Here is a 17,209-nt window from a genome sequence, read left to right on the forward strand (position 1 = left end):
AATTTTATTGAGATTGCCCATTAGAAAACATTTTGAAAAATTGGCAATAGGCAAAAAGCTTTCTACATACTAATGGAATAGAAACTTTAAAAGGTGATAAAGTATTGAATGTTTGGCTGTTACAAATATTCTCCAATAACTGCATGATTTGAATAAAGAGAATAAAAATAGAAACAGAATATAAAAACTGAAAACTATGGATGCTGGAAATCAGAAACAAAAACAAATTGCTGGAAAAGCTCAGCTGGTCTGGCTCCAAATATTGGGAGAAATCTGTTCACGTTTCGGGTCAAGTTGAGTGACCTTTCCTCTCAAGAAATGTTAACTCGGGAACGGAATAATGTTTGTCATACTGAGTAGTGGTTAACAATGATAACTCTCAGTCAGGGATCATTGGTAAGACAATAACTTTTCTGTGTGTGTGTGTGTGTGTGTATAATTTGTGTACCAATTGACTTAGGAATATATTCAAGAATGGAACCCATTCATAACCCTGGCATTGCCTGTATGTGAAGAGTTGGACTTGTACCCTCTTTGCCTACTACAAAGAGTAGGCATAAATGAGTAATTTTCTGGTTAGCAAGACCTAACAAATGGTGTGCCAAAGGATCAGTGCTGGGCTGTCAATTCTTTCCAATTTTTATAAATGATTCAGTGGAAGCAACAGAAAGTACGGGTGCTAAATTTGTTGATGATACAAAGATAGGTAGGAAAATAAGTTGTGACAATGAAAGTATATAAATTGGTTAGGTGAGCAAGCAAAGATCTGGCAGATGGAGTATGTTGCGGGAAAATATGACATTTGCCGTTTTGGCAGGAGGAATGAATTAATATATTATTGAAATGGTCAGAGATTGCTGATTCTGAGATGCAGAAGGGTACTGGGTGACCAAGTGCCTGAGTCACAAAATGTTAGTGTGTAGCAAGTATTAGCAAAGTAAATAAAATATTATTATTTATTGTGAGAACTGAATGCAAAAAAGGGGAAGTTATGTTTCAATTACATATGGCTTTGGTGAAATAATATCAGAATTATAGTGTAGGACTCCTTATTTTAGGAAGGACAAAAATGGATCAGAAGAGGAGGTTCATTAGAGAATTACCTGCAAAGAGCAGGTTGTCCGATGTGAAAGGATGGGCTTTAGACTTTAGAAGTGTAAGAGATGACATAAAAACTAGGAGCAGGAGTAGGCAATTCGGCCCTTCAAAGCTGTTCTGGTATTCATTATGATGGTGGGTGATCAGCCAATTCAGTTGTTTGTTCCTGTTGTTTCCCCATATCTTCTGATCCCTTTCGCCCCAAGTGCTATAGAGTGACTTGATTGAAACATACAAGATCCTGAGGGGACATAAATAACATTGTGGATTTGGAGAGAATGTTTTCTCTTGTGGGAGAATCTAGAAATAGAAGTCATTGTTTAAAAATAAGGTGACACCCATTTAAAATGGCAATGGAGATCTTTTTTCTCTCATAGGATTGAGTCTTTGGAACTCTTCCTCAAGAGGTGAATGAGGACACAATTTTTGAATATTTTTAAGAAAGAGGTAGGTTCTCAATGAACGAGGTGCAAGGATATCAAGGTAGACAGGTGGAGTTGAAGCTAAATCAGATAAGTAATGATTGTATTGAATGGAACAACAGGTGTGAAGTGGCCTACTCCTAATTTAATTGTCAATATTTACACACAACTTGAAGGAATGATTATTGTGAAGAGTTCTGCAAGTAAGCACAGTGAAGCAGTGTTAGATTTTGGAATGGGTCGATAAGTATTGTATGAGATTTAATGCAGAGAAGTGTAAAGTGCTATATTTGTGGGAGGAACATAGAAATGGAAGAATAGATATGTTCCAGTTGAAATAGCTAATTATGAAGCTAAACGGGAACCAACTGTGTAGTTAACTTGAAGTTTGACGTTTCTAACCAATGCAAAACAGAAATGGACAAAGCCAACATAATCTCAAGCTACGTAAAGCAATGGAAATGACAGTGGAACCCTTATCCAAATTGTTCAAAGCTTTGTTCGGATCACAGCTTGAATACTTTGTCCAGTTTTGGATGCTGAACTTTTCAGTTGCTGGATGCAGTCAGTAAAGAAGCGAGAAACTGATCCCTATTGTCAGCTATATAAGGTATGAGGAAAGACTGCAGAAACTCAGACTTGAGTGTGGAATGGAGCATAATGTGATATAATTTTATCGAAGTATAGTAGAAGCCTAATATCAACATTGATATACTGTGAAACCACTTGTGGTACATTATTGCACTTGCCATATCTAAATCTTAATTTTGTTTCAGGGGAGATAAGTTTTTTTTTTAATTAAAACTGTCAAATTATGTGGTATTAAGGAGACACAGGGATCAAGTTCATTCTTTTGTCTTAATTGAACATGTGTATAACTGAAACCAGTGTACAGACTGGAATCTGTCACAGTTGGGCCTCATTCCAAATGGCTCCACTCATCTTCCTTACCAGCTTTTGGTCATAAGTCGAGTATTTCAGAGTAGGTCACTCACTGGAAAGGAAGCTACAGCTGTTGTTATGAACAAGGGGGGAGTCTCTTCTGAGGAGAGTTCTGCTTCTTGATCTGATTGATAGAACAGGCTGATTGGGAGGATGTAGGTTTTGAGCTGCAGGTTTTCCCCAAAACATGATGTTTACAGACTCAGTGGTTCAACTGTAATGCAGTCTAGTAAAAATGCAGCATCACCTCATGGACCCCAACATTCACTTTCTGTTGAGGCTTCCATAGTATATAAATTAGTTAATTTAAAATAATATTTTAACCTAACCATGATAGGATGTCTTGGTTGAAAGTGGCAAGCACTTAATTTAGGACCAATAACAGGAGATCCTTCACATTGTGATCATAGTGCAAATAAAATTGTCATGTGAGACAATGTTGCCTAATACATTAGCTACTTGCCACATGTGGCTACTTGGGAATCCAGATTTTGATAAACTCCTCTTGGATTAGATAGTAAGTAAACTGAATAATCAGCACAGTTTTTGAACATGTAATCTCAGTGCTCAGATTTACACAGCATATGTATTTGTTCTGCAACCCCATTTTTTCTTTATGAATGTTCTACTCCCTTGATTACTGAATGGAGACTGGAATTTAAGTAAATATATTCTTCTGGTATATAGTTACCTGTATTGTGTGAGTTTATCTCCGGTGCATGTAGCTATAACAGTAGCCACAGCCTAACCCCTACCTAATTCCAACTGCCAAGCTGATGAAGATCAGCAAAAGTATTCTAAACTTTAAAAGGGCTTAGATTTTAAAAAGTAATTAAAAATACAAGGGGAAGTTGATAAGACTGAACATAAAGAAATGGCAATTTAGGTTTTCTAAGAGAAGTGAAGAGAAAAGCAAAAGGTTAATGCTAAATTTATGCAAGTCATTAGTTGGAAAGTTCTCTCCAGTTAAGAACTGCTTAACTTGGGAAGGATGAGGTTGAAGAACAAGTTTATTGCAATGGACCTGGAATTAATAACTTTTTTGTTATGAGCAGAGGCAGGGTAAATGGGATGCTTCTTACTGGAAGAAAGATTCTAAAGAAGATTAGAAATAGGAGCCGGGATAAGCCATTCAATCCTTCAAACCTGCCCCACTGTTTATTGAGATGATGGCTGATCTGCCTAGGCATCAACTCCACTTTCATGTCAATGCCTCCTGGCCCTCGACATAAATATGGCAACCACTTTTTAAAAATACTGTCGATGAACTAGCTTCTCTTGCGCAGAGAATTCCAGATATTGCTAACATCTGAGAGACGAGATTCCTTCGCATCTGAGTTTTAAATGAACACCCTTTATTTTGTAATTGTGTTCCCTAATTCAAGATGCTCCCACTGGTGGAAACATCTTCTTAACATCTACCCTGTAAGGCCCCTCAGAATCTTGTGTGTTTCGATAAAATCACCTCTCTTCTAAAATTTTTCTTCTAAACACTAATGATTAAGGGCCTTATCTGTTTTGCCTTTCTAAATAGGTCAACCCTTTCACCCCAGAAATCAGCCGACTGAATCTCTTTTGAACTGCCTCCAATACTATTACATCCTATGTTAAAAACAGGGACCAAAACACTCCAATATCCTAGCAGCAAAGGCCAAAACTCTATTTGCCTTCTTATTTACTGAATTCATTACTGCTTAATTACCTGCATGCAACTGTTTTGTGTTTCGTGCATCAAAATACCCAGGCACCCCTGCGTTTGATATTGGAGTCTCTCTCCATTTGAATTATAGTCTATCTTTGATTCATCCTACCAAATTGTATGACGCCACGCTTTCCAACATTAAACCCATCTGCTAAGTTTTTGTCCACTTGCTCAATTTACCTTTTTACCCTTGAAGATTCCTCATGTCCTCTTCACAATATGCCCGTCTGCCCATTTTTGTATTATCAGCAAATTAGGATACATTACACACTGCCCCTCATCCAAGTCTTTATTGTAGATGGAAATAATTGAGGCCCTAGGACTGATCCTCAAGGCACTCCACGTCTTTCCAACCTAAAAAACACCATTAATCCTGACGTTGTCTTCTGTATAATAAGCAATCCTCAATATCATGATCTCCTATCTTATGCAATATGTGGCACCTTATCCAATGCCTTCTGGAAATCATGTTGACCCTGTTTGTGTTGAGCTTTTCTAAATGTCCACTATTTCTTCCTTCATGATGAACCCCAAAATTTTCTCTAGTATCAGATATTAGGCTAATTGACCTATATTTTCCTGCTTTCTCTCTCCCTTATTTCTTGAAGACTGCATCCCTTTTCCAATCCACTGGAATCCTGAGAGCTGTGGAATTTTATTTTCTTGCTTTCTGTTTCCCTCCTTTCTTCAATAGGAGTGTCACATTAGTAGTTTTCAAATCCTCTGGAATTCCCCCTGAATCCAGTGAGTTCTAGTTTGGTGAGGACAAGATTAGGGTATTGAGCTCAATGATCAGCCACGATCATAATGAATGGCGAAGCAGGCTCAAGGGGTCAAATGACCTACTCCTCCTATCTTGTATGTTCCTATGGAATATTTCAACCAATGCCTCCACTATCTCTGCAGTTGCTTCCTTTAAAACTCATCAGGTTCTGATGATTTGTCTGCCTTTAGTCCCAAAAGTTTGTCAAATACTTTGTCCCTCATGTTAGAGACTGTTACAATATTATTCCTTCCATTAACACCTTGTTTATCTATTATCTTCAGAATTGAACATAGAACAGTCAAGGACAGGAACAAGCTCTTTGACCCACGATGTCTGTGCCAATCATGATGCTATTTTAAACTAATCCAATCTGCCTTTTTTTTTCTCTTGTAAGGTGCACCTACATTTGTCATTTTAGGAAAGGAAGGTGTCGAAGTGTTTCATTATGTTACATACTTTAGTTTTTATCAATTCTGATATATAGTAGCAGGATAAATTCTATCTGGATAACATTTGTTATTTACTTATTGCTGAAATAATGTTGACTGGAGCATTTGAAACTGATCAAATTAATATAGCATTTTAACTAAAATCTATTTGTGGCCTCTTTGTAGGGGGTATGCTGGAAAACAAGCAAAATTGTTTTGATGACTTTCAACGGGCTGCTGAAGTTCTCATCGAGAAGGGCTACACTAGTTCAAAGAAACTGACCATTAACGGAGGCTCTAATGGTGGTCTATTAGTGGGTATGTCAGTATGACTTTTTATATATTGATGGAAACGTGTTTTTGGCAAATACCTCAAAAAGGTTAAGTTACAACATAAGAGCACACAGTGTTGGCAGTGGTGTATTGGCATAGATAGAGAATTGGCTAATGACCAGGAAGCCATGAGTGGACAATAAGAGTTCCTATTAATGACCTGGAGGAAGGAAGCAAATGTACCTGTTGCCATATTTGCAGATAATATCCAAATAGGTGGAAAGACAGGTTTTGAGAGGGTTACAGAGAGCTATTGATAGGTTAAGTAAGTTGGCAAAAAGTTAGTGAATGGAGTACTATGTGAGAAATGTGAAGTTGTTCATTTTGGAAGGGAGAATAAAAGAACGGTATTATTTAAATGGAGAAGAATTACAAAAAGCTGGAATGCAAAGGGACTTGGGGATACTTGTGTGCGTAACACAGAAAGCTAGCACACAGGTGCATCAGGTAATCACGAAAGCTAATGAAATGCTGGCCCTTATTTCGAGGGGGTTGGAGTATAACAGAAGGGATGTCTTACTGCAACTGTACAAGGTGCTGGTGAGACCACATCTGGAAAACTGTGAGCTGTTTTCGTCCTCTTATTTTGTTTAAGAAAATACATTATTTCATTGATGGCATTTCAGACAAGTTTCACTAGGTTGATCCCCAGTATGAAGGGATTGTCTTTTGGGCAAAGATTAAACAGTTTGGGACTCATTGGAGTTTAGAAGAATGAGAGGTGATCTCATTGAAACGTATAGGATTCCTAAGGGGCTTGATATGATACTGCTGAGAGGATGTTTCCCCTCACATGTGAGTCTCAAACCAGAGGACAAAGTCTCAGAATTAAGGGCTGCCAATTTAAGACTGAGGTAAGGAGGAAATTCTTCTTTGAGGGATGTAAGTCTTTGGAACTGCATGCCATTGAGAGCTGTGGGAGAATAGTCCTTGTGTATATTTAAGGCTGAGATAGAAAGATTTTTGCTCAGTCAGGGATCAAGGGTTATGAGGAAAGGGCAGGAACATTGATAAAAGGAATGCCGGATCAGCCATGATCTTATTGAATGGCAGAGCAGACTCCAGGCACTAAATGGTCTACTCCTGTTTCTGTTTATGGTCTTATGTAATGCATTGAAGGGGATTTTCATGGTGAGGTGTATTTGATGATCATACTATCTAACGATATGAAGAGTGATTGGAAAAGGAAAAACCTTACCAGGATGAATAAAGAGAAGCCTGTTTAATACTCTCATACACTTTGTGCGCAGAGGCAAAGCTCTGCCATTCTACAATATTAAAGCCAGCTTTTATTTTACAAAGAGTTCACACAAACCAAAAATTGTAACTTCAATAACTGATTTTGAGTTTTGGCACAGGGTGCAACAATATGCATACCAATTAAGAGCTGCATCATACCCCCAGTCAAATAACATCTCTCCCTATTTATTTCAGGACCCCCTTCCCCTCCCCCTTTTCTGATGAAGGGTCTAGCCCGAAACGTCAGCCTTTCTGCTCCTATGATGCTGCTTGGCCGGCTGTGTTCATCCAGCCCTGCACTTTGTTGTCTCGGATTCTCCAGCATCTGCAGTTCCTACTATCTCTAGTGATATTATTTGGCTGAATCATTTATTTGGTGGCATCAGAAATGCTATTTTTTAAATTTGTTCACAAAATGGAGGCAGTATTTGAAAGGCCATATTTGTTACCTATCCTTGTCTCCCCTGCAAGGCTATCTTTCTAATCTACAATTTAGAGCAAGGCCTATCACTGCTGTTACATGTAGGCAACTTGAAGTGGGCAAAAAAAAATTGCAACCAAAGAACATACGCTATCAGGGTGATCTGGAGAGGAAAACCATTAATGTTTAAAATGTACTAATGACAAATTAAGTCTTTTGTATTACAAATTTGCCTTTCATTGTTCATCATCTAGCACTTATCAGTCATTGCTGTCTTACAGTGATAACTAGACTCAGTATTTTCTTGGAAGTTGGACATTTATGGTCTGACTACATAATTCAGAATGAGCTAATTGAATCATAACTCTTGGCAAAAACATGTTCAAAGTTCGTTTTGAAATTGGTTGTGGCCTTAAATTGAAAGCTTTAATGAATTAAAAGACAGAAGGGGCAAGTAAATATGTTTTATAGTGAATACTTTTATTAAAATCTTTTCTGTACACCTAGAAATTTCAATTGATAAGGAAAGTATTTTGAATGATTTATAAAGAATAGATTGTACAGCATAACATGCTGATGTTGAAGGTGGCTGCAACCGGTAAGTTATAAACTTGTTAAAGGAAGTTGACTTTGGAAATCTTGTTAGCATGCATCTGATTGGGAAATGTGAAGTGAGTACAATAGCTAAGGCTAGGAATTCTTGCATAAGAATAACCATGAGCACTGTTTGTACCGTTTTCAATGAGAGCTGAACGAGCAAGATTCCAAAAAATCAATAGATAAATTTGATTTGTACATCTGACATACAGAAAATCGTTTTATTCCTTAAAATGAACAACAATGGCTTTACCAAACTACTGACTTTGTTGGTTCTGACTTTAAAATGTTGCATGCTGAAAGTTTGCACTAAAAGTAAGTGTTCCTTTTAACAGAACTAGCATCGCTACCTCAAAAGTGCCTTTGAACATTATTATTTGCAAATAAAATTTAATATTACATTCAGACTGATTTTAAGGAAGGAGGAGGATGGTATAAAGCTCCAAATTTGTGATGCATTCTACTTGGCTCAGTTGAGATCCTATTGGCCTGTCAAACTGGAAATATCTTCTATAAAGTGATTCACAAATGATTTAGATTTTTGAAAATGACATCCTGTTAAAGAAATGAATAATAAGAAACTAAACTGTAAAGAAGCATATTTGATTTTCAGTATTGTTTTGGATGCAATGAAGAGTTATTTTTAAACATGCTTTCGATGATTACTGCCTAATTAATTAAATAAAACAAGTTCATTAAGGCTTTTGTGTGTTTGTGTGGATGTATCAGGATAACATGATAAACATCTTTAAGTTAATTTTGACCATTCTTATACAGTCATACAGCATGGAATCCGTCCCTTCGGTCCAACCAGTCCATGCTGACTATAGCCCTAAACTAGTCCCACTTGCTTATGTTTCTCAATCTCACTCTTTTTCCAGCGGCTTGCGTCAACCAGCGACCTGACCTCTTTGGCTGTGCTGTAGTGCAGGTTGGAGTCATGGATATGCTTAAATTCCATAAGTTCACCATTGGACATGCATGGACCACTGACTTTGGCTGTTCAGACTGCAAGGAACAGTTTGAATACTTAATCAAGTAAGTTTTATATTGAAACATTCGGAAAGATGCTCTGATATTTTTTCAAACTGAGAGCAACGGAATCCTATAAGCCAAGAACTTCAAGCCCAGTTCTTAGCATAGGTTGTGAGCAGATTGCCATAGCAGGAAAGGCAATTTATCTGGGATGTCCTCAATTTGAAAGGAAGAATTGGCTGAACCTTATGGTGCAGTGATATTGTCTGTACCTCCAAGCTTGGGCTCATGTCCCACCTGCTCCAAAGTGCTCCAATATCTCTGAACAGATTGATTAGAAAATATCTAAGGCAAGTTGTACAGGCTGTTGTGGTGCAGTGGTAATGTCCTTACCTTATGAGCCAGAATGCCCGGGTTCAAGTTTCACCTGCTCCAAAGGCATTTAATTACTTCTCTGAACAGATTGATTGGAAGATAGCAAAGGCAGGTAACTCATCTGAGCAAGTTGCTTAGGAAATATCCAAGGCAAGTTTCACAGAGATGTTAGGGTTCCGTGTAGTGTCCCTACCACTGAGCCAGGAGGCCTAGGTTCAAATCTCACTTGTTCCAGAAATGTAATGCATCCGAACTGATTGATTTTTACAAAGAGCGAGCTATGGCAGACCTGGTTGTTAGTCATTAAGCAGGATCTCTTACAACAAATACATATGTATGAACCTTCAGTTCTGAGACAAGTTGCATACTGATAGATCTTTATAGATGATCACTGTACAAGCTTACTTTGGTACTTTGCAAATGCTCCATAATAGATTGTGAGGAAATAGAAAGGGAAGCAAATTTCTTTTTTGTTACTTTAAGGGATAGAAAGCACATATATGCAAATGAAGAAATATGAGATTCAAAACTTATTTGAAGAACAAATGCATTTTGAAATAAACTAGAAAATGAGGATTCAAGTTGATAAAACGTACTCCATTATTGTTGCAAGCAAAAGTCAAGTTACAGCAGCTTTGCAATATTGCCGCCCTAAGATGAGTTTTAAATATCAGCAATGAACAGTAAGCTTCATATGGTTGTGCGTTTATCATTTTCATTATGAATTTTGAGAAATTTTTGTCAGTTTCCCTTCTGTAGAATTTACCCCAAGATCTTATTGACAGGAGGTTGCTTTAGACTTCCATCTATTAAACCATATGTTAATCTATCAGTTCTACATAATTGTTGTAGCTGTATCAGAGTGCTAAATTCATGCATGAGAGAAGGGAAAAAATGAACTTAAAACAGCTCAGAAGTTGCAAGAACAATTGCTTGTGTGTTGGACTGTGCCACTCTGAGCTGAACACCAAATTTGGAATTGAGCATCCTTTGAATTAAAGCAGCATGTTGGCAACACAGAAGAGAATTCCAATGCAACTCATTGGCTAGGTGAATTTAGAAAAGAGCTGTATGATGTGGGAGCTAGCTGATCCCATTAAGAACGGCAGTCACCACATCTGCAGCAAGTGTTGGCTACTTAAGGAGCTCCGGCTCAAAATTGATGAGCTGGAATCCGAACTCCAAACACTGCGGCACATCCAGGAGGGGGAGAGGTACCTGGATGCTGTGTTCCAGGAGGCAGTCACACCTAGTAGATTAACTAATGTTAATTCGATCAGCGGCCAGGGACAGCAGTGTGTGACTGCGAGTGAGGCAGGTAGAGGGACCCTGCAGACAGGAACACAGGAGCCGCAGCCCTTGACATTGTCCCACAGGTATGAGGCACTTGCTCCCTGCGTGGATGAGGAACAGGGCTGCAGGAAGGATGAGCCAACTGACCATGGCACCGTGATTCAGGAAGCCATTTAAGAGTGGGGAGCTAAAGGACAGATTGTAGTTGTAGGGGATTCCATCATCGGGGGATAGACAGTATCCTTTGTAAGCAGGATAGAGAGTCCCGCATGGTGTGTTGCCTGCCCGGTGCCAGGGTGCGAGACATCTCTGACCGGCTTGAAAGGATACTAGAGAGGGAGAGGGAGAGGGAGAGGGAGGGGGAGGATCCAGTTGTTGTGGTCCACGTAGGTACCAACAACATAGGCAGGACTAGGAAAAAATACCTGTTTCGGGATTATGAAAAGCTAGGAACAAAATTAAAAAGACAGGTCTTCAAGGGTCATAATCTCTAGATTGCTGCCCGAGCCACGTGCACATTGGCATAGGGGCGAGGATCAGGGAAGTAAACATGTGGCTAAAAGAGTGGTGTGGGAAAGAGGGTTTCCTTTTCATGGGGCACTGGCATCAGTTTTGGGACAGGAGGGATCTATACCACTGGGATGGATTCCACCTGAACAGGGCCGGGTCCAGTGTTCTGGCAAAAAGGGTAAATAGGGTGGTTAATAGGACTTTAAACTAGTAAGTAGGGGCGAAGGGAGGAGTGAGCGTACAGGGAGTATAACAATTAATGGAAGGCAAAGCAGCAGGTTAGCAGGTGACGAGGAAGCAATGGAGTTGATAGGACTCAAAAAGAAGGTGCAAAAATTGGCGTAAGGGCACTTTGTCTGAATGCTCGGAGTATTCGAAACAAGGTGGATGAGTTGACAGCACAAATCATAGTAAATGGGTCTGATTTAGTGGCCATTACAGAGACATGGTTGCAGGATGGTCATGACTGGAAGTTAAATATCCAGGGGTATCAAACTGTTCGGAAGGACAAACAGGAAGATAAGGGAGGTGGTGTCGCTCTGATTTTTAAGGATGATATCAGGGCAGTAGCGAGCGATAATATAGGTTCTACTGAACAAAACATTGAATCCATTTGGGTGGAAATTAGGAATAGCAGGGAGAAGAAGTCGCTGATAGGTGTGGTCTATAGGCCACCAAATAATGACATCGTGGTGGGGCGGGCAATAAACATAGAAATAGTTAATGTGTGTAAAAATGGTACAGCAATTATTATGGGGGATTTTAATCTACATATCGATTGGCCAAACCAGGTCGGTCATGGCAGCCTTGAGGAGGGGTTCATAGAATGCATCCGCGATAATTTCCTTGAACAATGTGTAATGGAACCTACGAGGGAGCAAGCTATCCTAGATCTAGTCCTGTGTAATTAGACAGGAATAATTAATGATCTCACAGTTAGGGATCCTCTCGGAAGGAGCGATCACAGTATGGTCGAATTTAAAATACAGATGGAGCGTGAGAAGGTAAAATCCAGTACCAATGTCCTGTGCTTAAACAAAGGAGACTATGATGGGATGAGGGAGGAGTTAGCTAAGGTAGAATGGAAGCAAAAACTTTATGGTGGGTCAATTGAGGAACAGTGGAGGGCTTTCAAAACGACTTTTCACAGTGCTCAGCAAAAGTATGATCCAGTGGTAAGGAAGAACTGTAGGAAAAGAGATAGTCAGCAATGGATGTCCAAGGAAATAAAGGAAAGTATCAGACTGGAAAAAAGCACATACAAAAAAGCAAAGAGTAGTGGGAAACTAGTAGACTGGGAAATCTTTAAAGACCAACAGAAAGCCACAAAAAAAATTATAAAGAAAAGTAAGATAGATTATGAGAGTAAACTAGCTCAGAATATAAAAACAGGCAGCAAAAGTTTCTATAAATATGTAACTTGTAAAAGAGTGGCGAAGGTAAACATTGGTCCTTTAGAGGATGAGAAGGCCAATTTAATAACTGGAAATGAGGAAATAGCAGAGGCATTAAATAGTTATTTTGTCGGTCTTCACAGTGGAAGACACAAATAACATGCCGAAAACTGATGGCAAGAAGGTTGTAGCAGGTGAGGACCTAGAAACTATCATTATCACTAAGGAGGCAGTGCTGGCCAAGCTAATGGGGCTAAAGGTAGACAAGTCTCCTGGCCCTGATAAAATGCATCTCAGGGTACTAAAAGGGGTGATGGGGGGAATAGCAAATGCACTAGTAAATATTTACCAAAATTCACTGGACTCTGGGGTGGTTCCTGCAGATTGGCTTTTTTCCAATGTGACGCCACTGTTTAAAAAAGGAAGTAGACCAAAAGCAGGTGACTATAGGCCAGTTACCTTAACTTCGGTAGTGGAGAAAATGCTTGAATCTATCATTAAGGAAGAAATAGCAAGACATCTGGATATAAATTGTCCCATTGGGAACACCCAGCATGGGTTCATGAAGGGTAGGTCATGTTTAACTAATTTGGTGGAATTCTTTGAGGACATTACTTGCATGGTGGACAATGGGGAACCTGTGGATGTGGTGTATCTGGATTTCCAGAAGGCATTTGACACCAAAGGCTGTGACATAAGATAAAGTTGCACGTTATTACAGCTAATGTATTGGCATGGATAGAGGATTGGTTGACGAGTAGAAAACAAAGAGTCGGGGTAAATGGGTGTTTTTCTGGTTGGCGGTCAGTGGCTAGTGGTGTGCCTCCGGGATCAGTGTTGGGACTGCAATTGTTTACAATTTACATAGATGATTTGGAGTTGGGGACTAAGTGTGGTGTGTTGAAATTTGCAGATGACACTGAGGTGAGTGGTAGAGCAAAGTGCGCAGAAGACACTGAAAGTCTGCAGAGGGATATAGATAGTCTAAGTGAGTGGGAAAAGGTCTGGCAGATGGAGTACAATGTTGATAAGTGTGAGGTCATCCATTTTGGTAGGAATAACAGCAAAATAGACTGTGTTTTAAATGGTAAAAAATTGCCGCACGCTGCTGTGCAGAGGGACTTGGGTATCCTTGTGCGTGAATCGCTAAAAGTACGATTGCAGGTGCAGCAGTTAATTAAAAAGGCAAATGAAATTTTGTCTGTCATAGCTAGAGGGATGGAGTTTAAAAACAGGGAGGCTATGCTGCAGCTGTATAGGGTCCTGGTGAGGCCACACCTGGAGTACTGTGTACAGTTTTGGTCTCCTTACTTGAGAAGGGATATACTTGCATTGGAAGGGGTGCAGAGGAGATTCACTCGGTTGGTTCCAGAGTTGAGAGGGTTGGATTATGAGGAGAGACTGAGTAGGCTGGGATTATACTCATTGGAATTCAGAAGAATGAGGGGGGAATCTTATAGTAACATATAAGATTATGAAGGGAATAGATAAGGTGGAGGCAGGGAGGTTGTTTCCACTAGCCGGTGAAACTAGGACTAGGGGGCATAGCCTCAAAATAAAGGGAAGCAGATGTAGGACTGAGGTCAGGAGGAACTTCTTCACCCAAAGGGTTGTGAATCTGTGGAATTCCCTGCCCAGTGAAGCAGTTGAAGCTACCTCGCTGAATGTTTTTGAGGCAAGGCTAGATAAATTTTTGAACAGTAAAGGAATTAAGGGTTATGGTGAGCGGGCGGGTAAGTGGAGCTGAGTCTCAAAAAGATCAGCCATGATCTTCTTGAATGGCGGGGCAGGCTCGAGGGGCCAGATGGCCTACTCCTGCTCCTAGTTCTTATGTTATGTATATGTGAGAATAGTACACAGACAACCTAACGTCTTAAGCTCCCAAATAATTTGAGTTGTAGATTCCATAAATCAAGACTGGGATGGTACAGTTTTCAGTCTCGAAGGGTACATTGGATATTTTTTATTCATGCTGTGAAAGTACCAGTGAACTTACATTATTTATGACAATTTTTACTTGTGCAAAAAATAAATTGAAAATAATGTTTTCACTTATATGGAAAGGTAGGAATTACCTCTATAGATGCATCAGTGACATGAGTCTAGTGACATGAGTCTTGTGCCATTGAGATCCTAACTCAAGACTGCAACCAGTTCAATGAATAAAATTTAGTATTGGAAGAAAATTTCATGATATAACATGCGTATGTTTTCACTAATTATCTGTTTTACCACAGAGGCTTTAATACGGTATCTTAATTGTCAGACTGAATTGTAAACTTAACTAATTAATTTTTGGAATTAGTAAGTCTTCTGTTTCGTATTCTTGACCAAGATATTGTGTATCTGTAATACTCCAATTCTTTAAGACTATTAATGGTTATATCTGTATTTTTTTAGATACTCACCACTTCACAATATTAAACTACCAGATGATGGCATTCAGTATCCAGCAATGTTGTTGATGACAGCAGATCACGATGACCGTGTCGTTCCTCTCCATTCTATGAAGTTCATAGCTACTCTGCAACATGTTGTTGGCCGTAGCCCAAATCAGAGTAACCCCCTGTTCATCTATGTTGATACCAAGGCTGGGCATGGTGCAGGAAAGCCAACAGCTAAAGTAATTCAGGAGGTCACTGATATGTATGCCTTCATTGCAGAAACATTGCATCTTGAATGGGTCAATTGAGATAGGTTTTGTTATATATTCATATAGTTGGTATTGAAGGTGTGGTTTCAAAACATGTAAACAAATTTAGAATACGCATCAGACATTTAAGAATAGGATCATCATAAAGTAATATGTTCTTTGAGATTGAAGGGTATTTTCAGACCTCAGTAGAATAACAATTCCTACAAAGTAAGAGATACAAAATAAAAAAAAAGTAGTTAAAGTTTAACAGCTGTGTGCAGCATTTTGAGAAATAAATAAGCCACTAAAGATTCCAGTGGTTATTTACTCCTATAAACACAATTTCTTATTATTATAGTGATATCCATTTTGTGTTTGTGTGTTTTTAACCTGTATACGTGGAATATTGTCGGAATTGGACATAACCTGAGATTATTTTACACAATTGGACCTTTTTTCCACTTGAAAAGAAACTCCAGCTAATAAAGCTAGATTTAAATAATTAAGGAGATTTTCAAATAAATGGCGTAGTAATTGTCCGTTTAAACATTTTTGTTTTCTACAGTACAGAAAGGTATAGAAACATTTCATTTGGTGTGGATTTTTACTTTGTACTCAGCATAATTCAGACTTTTCTGCCATTTCCCTTTCCTTTTGATCATCAATTACTCACATCTACTAATGCTTCCATTAGAATGGTAACAATTATTTTCATTATTTAAACAAACTGAATAAAATGAATAATGCTCTGGGGTTGACGTTTCTTCTACTTTCCAGATGTATAAATAATAGCTTTCCATTGCTGTAAGCAATTAGTTTGTGACTTTATAGACTGGTCCACCCCACTACATTGGAACAGGTCAATTTCCATGTGCTTGGTTATATATGGCATTGTTTAAAGCCATTTGTAAGCATGAAAATTCAGGGACACAGTAAATAATCTAAGTTTGTATCACTGTGATGTAACTTAGAATATCACATTTTTCTGTGTTCTGATAGGTTATTTTGTGTGCTTTGTCTGTTTAAAGAAAGCCCAGCACAATACATCTTGGATTTTTGAAAGCTCCTGCTGCATTTTTCCCGGTAATGTGCAATTTCACCAGGTGGTAGAGAGGAGAGGTGTTTTGAGATTTTTGTCCAAATGTATTGGATGCATTTGGTAAATCACATGTTGTGACGCAGTAGAATTAAGTTATACTAATGCTGATTTAGAAGTTTTTGATTTATAAGGTGTAAGTAGTGTATTGAAATAGAGCATAGGCTTATGAATTATTTTTCTTAGCTTAGTCTCTGTTGGATATACAGCAAAATAAGCTACAAATACAACATAGTTTTAAAACTAATTTCAGACAGCCACATACTTTACCATGTAATTTCAGTGCATTTAAGTTGCATTTGACTGTTAAACAATATAATTTTTACCTCAAATCTCGGTTGAAGAAAGCACTAATAACTAATAATTCAGGTTCACACCTTCTTATGCTGAATTAATGTACCGGGTTTTAGAACCTGAAAAAATAAAATGCAATTTGCCAAACATTTCTGCTTTTTCCGAATGTATTTTCCATGCTAAGAATGATTTTACTTTTTAATATAGATACACGTGAACACCACCATATCCAAATTCCTTTTGAAAGCACTCATTGTCTTGGTTTGAAAATACAACACCATTCTTTTACTGTCGCTACTATTATGATCAGTAGCGTCAGTCATTATGACTTCAAAAACACAGTGCATCAGCGCTTAATACATGCTTCTCTGTCAAACAACTTCCCAGCACAGACTAAAAATGAAAGTCAGCATCTGGAATGTTTCCTCCCCCCACCAATATCAAACCTTCTGGATAGTTTCTTAGGAACTCTGGTAACTTAACTCTCACTTGGGATGTTGGGTATTTTTTTTTTTACATACTCATCGTTATTTTCAAACACACAAACCAACCCGTATGTTTAGAACTCCAGGAGCCCAAACCAATGAACAATAATAAAACATATATATAAATCTGTGTTGTCACACTGGGTCAGGATCCTGGAACACTCTCCCTAACAGCTTTCTGGGTGAACCCCCCTGCATCAAATG

At 38.6% G+C, this 17,209-nt stretch overlaps 1 protein-coding gene across 1 annotated transcript in view; it reads left to right on the forward strand.

Annotated features, from left to right (window-relative positions):
- LOC109934916 (prolyl endopeptidase) overlaps positions 1 to 16,669 on the forward strand; it is a 130,754-nt gene extending 114,085 nt beyond the window's left edge. The window contains exons 13-15 of the mRNA XM_048596701.1: positions 5,545 to 5,676; positions 8,830 to 8,986; positions 14,896 to 16,669. Coding sequence (XP_048452658.1) covers positions 5,545 to 5,676; positions 8,830 to 8,986; positions 14,896 to 15,187 — 581 coding nt within the window. The 3' untranslated portion in view covers positions 15,188 to 16,669. The remainder of the gene's footprint in view (positions 1 to 5,544; positions 5,677 to 8,829; positions 8,987 to 14,895) is intronic.
- The last annotated feature ends 540 nt before the right edge of the window (positions 16,670 to 17,209 follow it).

This window comes from Rhincodon typus, chromosome 5, assembly GCF_021869965.1.
Source record: "Rhincodon typus isolate 14 chromosome 5, sRhiTyp1.1, whole genome shotgun sequence".
NCBI classification, from domain to species: Eukaryota; Metazoa; Chordata; class Chondrichthyes; order Orectolobiformes; family Rhincodontidae; genus Rhincodon; species Rhincodon typus.